This window comes from Salmo salar, chromosome ssa06, assembly GCF_905237065.1.
Source record: "Salmo salar chromosome ssa06, Ssal_v3.1, whole genome shotgun sequence".
Taxonomy (NCBI): Eukaryota; Metazoa; Chordata; class Actinopteri; order Salmoniformes; family Salmonidae; genus Salmo; species Salmo salar.
This window is the reverse complement of record NC_059447.1, coordinates 78,279,445-78,285,752: the sequence shown is the minus strand read 5'-3', so window position 1 is coordinate 78,285,752 and position 6,308 is coordinate 78,279,445. Positions and strand designations below refer to the sequence as shown.

At 42.9% G+C, this 6,308-nt stretch overlaps 1 protein-coding gene across 1 annotated transcript; it reads left to right on the top strand.

Moving 5' to 3' along the window:
• The first annotated feature begins 590 nt into the window (after window positions 1-590).
• On the top strand, window positions 591-2,464 carry glrx5 (glutaredoxin 5 homolog (S. cerevisiae)). Its single transcript, NM_001141232.1, is given in 2 exon segments — window positions 591-968; window positions 1,517-2,464. Coding segments are annotated over 2 exon segments (474 nt in total). The 5' UTR covers window positions 591-667; the 3' UTR covers window positions 1,690-2,464.
• Window positions 2,465-6,308: the final 3,844 nt, after the last annotated feature.

Sequence of the window (6,308 nt, the reverse complement as noted above, 5' to 3'; positions counted from 1 at the left end):
GGTGGCAGTGTGTACTGCAGTGTGTGCGAGAACAGTGGCAATATCTGGAGGAAACCATTGAGCAGCTAGCCAGCCAGGCAGCACAACAACCTGGAGAGAGATGCCTAGCGCATACATCATTATTTGAGTTAATTTGCTTGTTCAATAAGATAGCATATATATCTTGTTATTAGCCTGTACCTATAATTGTTGATCAGTTAGGTAGCATATTAACTACCAATACACTGCTTAAAACTATAATTGTTCAGAATGTGTAGGCTTACTAGTTAAAATGAAAATAAATAAAATGTAATTGTTCAATAATGTGTAATTGTTCAATAATTCAATGTGTTGTGTTTAAAAATAAAAATGTGATCATATAAAATGTGTTGTGTTTATATTGCTTTTACAAATAAAAATATATAATAATAAACAAACAAATCTAAACTAACAAATGTCAAATCATATTTTTCGCCGAGATGGCCAGTCAATTTGAGTGACGTTTTTGTGTATTCCACGTAATGACGCAGATTTCCGTTATTACGTAATGACGTCATCACGTCATTTAGCAACTTTTAGCAACAAATCGACCTGCCTCTAGCAACTTCCCCTGAAAATTAGTTGGTAACACTGCTCCCAAGTGTGTAAAGTGTCTCTGTCTGTTTATACCTTCCTTCAAACGAAGACAATGAACAACCTAATTCGGTCTACAGTTCGCTGTCTTCGGTTGAGTTTGTCGGTCTATCCACCGAAGCAAGTTGATGGACAACATGTATCGTTAGTGTCCTCGGCCCGGCTCATGTGTTCTGCGGCCTTACAGAAAGACCTTGGTGATATGGTGAAGAAGGACAAGGTGGTGGTGTTTATAAAGGGGACGCCTGCCCAACCAATGTGTGGTTTCAGTAATGCCGTGGTTCAGATATTGAGGATGCATGGTGTGAATGAATATGCTGCATATAACGTGTTGGATGACCAGGATCTCAGACAAGGTCAGTACAGCTCGCTACTTTTTACTTCAAAATACTAGTCTAGATTTTATCCCGATCGTTTTTAACCTTGTAGTTAGTAACAATAGTTTAATTAAGATGACAGAAATTAACTATATGTATGTATGGTACATCAACCTGTCCAAAAGTAGTTGTGCTCCTTTTCAAATCTAGCTAACTAGGTTCACAGTATTTTTTTTTTTTATCAGTGTTTTGCAGCAAGGACAAAGAGGGTGTGGTTAATGTCAAACATTGTACTACTTATGTACTGACATTTATTAGGCTTGTTATAGCAATATGTTACTAGGTAGTCCCCTTCATTTTTACTGTGGCTGTTGCTATACAGTGGGACTAGTAGAGACGACATTGTGTAACAGTCTATGAACATAAGGAAATGCTAACTTGCAACACAACAAGTGCGTCAGAGGAAAGTCAGTTGGGGAATTGTTATCTGACAACACCAGCATACTGCTGAAATTGGGCCATAATGGAAATATTGTATGGATATTGTTAATATTTACACATGTTAACTCTTTCTGTCTCTCTCACAGGAGTGAAAGACTTCTCCAACTGGCCCACGATCCCACAGATATTCTTAAATGGAGAGTTTGTGGGCGGCTGTGACATCTTCCTACAGATGCACCAGAATGGAGACTTGGTAGAAGAGCTCCAGAAGGTTGGGATCCGCTCTGCGCTGCTGGACGCTGAGAAAGAATCCAAGTAGACAAACCAGTCGGTCGGTTTCCAGTTTAGAGAAAGCTGGTGGTTGACTTAGCCCCATAACCCCCTAGGCACTTGTGTAGATCTTAGATTTGTTATATGTACATGAAAGCGCACCTTTTTAAGCCACATAGTGAATGTTTTCAGAAGACACTGGCAAGGTGGAGCTACAAGCATGGTGTGAAGGCAGCTTAGTGGTTAAGAGCGTGTAACCCAAAAGGCTGCTTGTTTAAATTCCTGAGCCAACTAGGTGAAAAATCTGTCGATGTGCCCTTGAGCAAGGCACTTAACCCTAATTGCTCCTGAAAGTCACTCTCTGGATAAGAGCGTCTGCTAAATGACTAAACTGTTCTGTACATAACCATTTATTTCAGATCTACAAAAGAGCCTGGGGGCTAAGGGTTGATTTGGGATTGGGTGTATGAAATGTCCCTTCCACAAGTCCTATAAGAATGTGTGAAATACAACAGAACCTGCAGAAGATCAAACTGCCCTCAGGTGACTAGGATATGAGATATCAAACCAGCCAGGGGATCCCTTCAAAACGTACTGCCTGTATACGTTTACTGTTTGACTGCATTATTCCACTAACATGTTCTCGCTAAAGCATTTAGAGCCGCTCAAATGCAACAATCCACATCTTTCCTTTCTTCCTCAATATGATCACTGATCCAGTTTAATTATATAGTGAGAAGTAATATGATGAAGCTTGCTTTTGTCAAGTCAATAGTCTCATGTGGAGGAAGGGAGAGTACACATTAAAACAATATTCAAACAGGACTACTAGACTTCCTGACAATCAGTACATCAACATTTCCATCTGCTGCATACATTTATCTAATGCTTATGTAGTATACTATATATTTAAGATATTGTACATTGAAATATTATTACATGTATTTTAGGTGCACGTAAACTCTCAATTAAATATTTTCCCACACAAATGGTCAGTGTTATGGAAATTCTAGATTGTATGTTGCACTCTGGAATGCCTTTCAGTGTGAGGAAAGTATTTTGTAGTTGACTTGTGTGCATGTGCAGCAGTCTAGTGCCCTTGTAACTATTGATGCTAATTTTGTTGGAGCTGGTTGTTGCTTTAGGGGTCACTGTGCCCTGCCTGGAAAATGATCTAGCCTTACTTGGCCTATTTTCTGCACGTGCTCTCTCAGGAGGGTTTTCTCATTTGCGCAAAAGTCCATCTTTTTGCCGTGAACTGAAAACAGATGTGGTTGAGGAGTGTGTCAATTCGTTGGTAGGAAAACAGTGTCTTCCTCGATAGCCACCTTTCATTGAGAATACTTGTATCCTACCATGGAAGAGTTTTGAAACCTGACACTTCCTCTTTGAATCAGCTTTTGTTTTGTCAGAGGAGTCCTTTTTATTTCACCTTTACTTAACCAGATAAGCTAGTTGAGAAGTTCTCGTTTACAACTGCGACCTGTCCAAGATAAAGCAAAGCAGTGCGACACAAACACAGTTACACATGGAATAAACAAAACATACAGTCAATAACACAATAGGGGGGGGAAAGTCTATATACAGTGTGTGCAAATGAGGTAAGATAAGGGAGGTAAGGCAATAAATAGGCAATTTAGCAATTAAACACTGGAGTGATAATGTGCAGAAGCGGAATGTGCAAGTAGAGATACTGGGGTGCAAAGGAGCAAAAATAAATAATAACATTATGGGGATGAGGTAGTTGGATGGGCTATTTACAGATGGGCTATGTACAGGTGCTGTGAGCTGCTCTGACAGCTGGTGCTTAAAGTTAGTGAGGGAGATATGAGTCTCCAGCTTCAGTGATTTTTACAATTCGTTCTGGAAGGAAAGGCGGCCAAAGGAAGGGTTGGCTTTGGGGGTGACCAGTGAAATATACCTGCTAGAGCGCGTGCTATGGGTGGGTGTTATGGTGACCGGTGAGCTGAGATAAGGCGGGGCTTTACCTAGCAAATACTTATATATGATCTGGAGCCAGTGGGTTTGGCGACGAATATGAAGCGAGGGCCAGCCAACGAGAGCATACAGGTCGCAGTGGTGGGTAGTATATGGGGCTTTGGTGACAACGGATGGCACTGTGGTAGAGTGTTGGAGGCTATTTTGTAAATGACATCGCTGAAGTCAAGGATCGGTTGGGTAGTCAGTTTTACGGGGGTATGTTTGGCAGCATGAGTGAAGGATGCTTTGTTGTGAAATAGGAAGCCGATTCTAGATTTAATTTTGGATTGGAGAGGCTTAATGTGAGTCTGGAAGGAGAGTTTAAGGTCTAACCAGACACCTAGGTATTTGTAAATGTCCACATATTCTAAGTCAGAACCGTCCAGAGTAGTGATGCTGGACGGGCGGGCAGGTGCTGGTAGCGATTGGTTGAAGAGCATGCATTTAAGAGCAGTTGGAGGCCACGGAAGGAGAGTTGTATGGCATTGAAGCTCATCTGGAGGTTAGTTAATACAGTGTCCAATGAAGGGCCAGAAGTATACAGAATGGTATCGTCTGCGTAGAGGTGGATCAGAGAATCACCAGCAGCAAGAGCGACATCATTGATGTATACAGAGAAAAGAGTCAGCCCAAGAATTTAACCCTCCCCATAGAGACTGCCAGAGGTCCGGACAACAGGCCCTCCGATTTGACACACTGAACTCTGTCTGAGAAGTAGTTGGTGAACCAGGCGAGGCAGTCATTTAAGAAACTAAGGCTGTTGAGTCTGCCAATAAGAATGTGGTGATTGACAGAGTCGAAAGCCTTGGCCAGGTCTATGAATACAGCTGCACAGTATTGTCTCTTATCGATGGAGGTTATGATATCGTTTAGGACCTTGAGCGTGGCTGAGGTGCACCCATGACCTGCTTGAAAACCAGATTGCATAGCGGAGAAGGTACGGTGGGATTCGAAATGGTTGGTGATCTGTTTGTTAACTTGGCTTTCGAAGACCTTAGAAAGGCAGGGTAGGATAGATATAGGTCTGTAGCAGTTTGGGTCTAGAGTGTCTCCCCCTTTGAAGAGGGGGATGACCGTGGCAGCTTTCCAATCTTTGGGGATCTCAGATGATACGAAAGAGAGGTTGAACAGGCTAGTAATAGGGGTTGCAACAATTTCGGCTGATAATTTTAGAAAGAGAGGGTCCAGATTGTCTAGTCCTGCTGATTTGTAGGGCTCCCGATTTTGCAGGTCTTTCAGAACATCAGCTATCTGGATTTGGGTGAAGTTGAAATGGGGAGGCTTGAGCAAGTTGCTGTGGGGGGGTGCAGGGCTGTTGACCAGGGTAGGGGTGGCCAGGTGGAAAGCATGGCCATCTGTAGAAAAATGCTTATTGAAATTCTCAATTATCGTGGATTTATCGGTGGTGACAGTGTGTCCTAGCCTCAGAGCACTGGGCAGCTGGGAGGAGGTGCTCTTATTCTCCATGGACTTTAGTGTCCCAGAACTTTTTGGAGTTTGTGCTGCAGGATGCAAATTTGTTTGAAAAAGCTAGCCTTTGCTTTCCTAACTGCCTGTGTATATTGGTTCCTAACTTTCCTGAAAAGTTGCATATCGCGGGGGCTATTCGATTCTAATGCAGTATGCCATAGGATGTTTTTGTGCTGGTCAAGGGCAGTCATGTCTGGCGTGAACCACGGGCTATATCTGTTCCTGGTTCTACATTTTACTGAAGGAATGTGGCATTTGTCAGCTTCAAGTTCCTTGGCCTGCACATCACTGACAATCTGAAATGGTCCATTCACACAGACAGTGGTGAAGCAACAACTCCCCTTCAACCTCAGGATGAAGAAATTAAAATTGGTCCTTAAGACCCTCACAGATTACAGATGCACCATAGAGAGCTTCCTGTCAGGCTGTATCACCGCTTGGTACAGCAATTGCACCGTCTGCAACCGCAGGGCACTCCAGAGGGTGGTACGGTCAGCTCAACGCATCATCGGGGGCACACTGCCTGCCCTCCAGGACCCGGGGTCACAGGAAGGCCAAGAAGATCAAGGATTTGTCACCCAAGCCACAGCCTGTTCACCCTACTACCATCTAGAACATGGAGACGGTGCAGGTGCATCCAAGCTGGTGTGCATGACCAATAAAATGTGATTATAGAGCGTTTAAGCTATAACAATTGTTGTGAAATTAAGATTGAATTGTTCCTGTAAATTGTGGAAGTAATGCATAATGTAGAAGATTAGGCTGAAGTATTTGTAACACCTTGGCATTGAAGTGATGTGTTTTGACTAAATGGAGCCTAGTCTCTAGCAGTGCACTATGGGAGCATGACCAAGCTGGTTTTCATGGCCTCCAAGTGGCAGTATTCAGGAACTGCATGATCAATTATAATATAATCTCCCCAAATGACTTCTGTAAAGCATCTTCACTTACTCCTTGGTGGAATAAACAATCGCCTTCTCACCTTTTGTTGCTTTTCCCTGAGAGGCTAGAACAGGCTGGTGGGAGGAGCTATAGGACAGGGTCATTATAATGGCTGGAATGTAATCATTGGACTTGTACCAAATGCATGGAAACATTTGACTCTGTTGCATTAGATTCCAGTCAAGACAATGAGCCTGTCCTACAATTCCTCCCACCAGCCTTCTCTGGACTAGAATGAACAGTGTACATTTTCTACTGAATACAGGACTCTTCAGA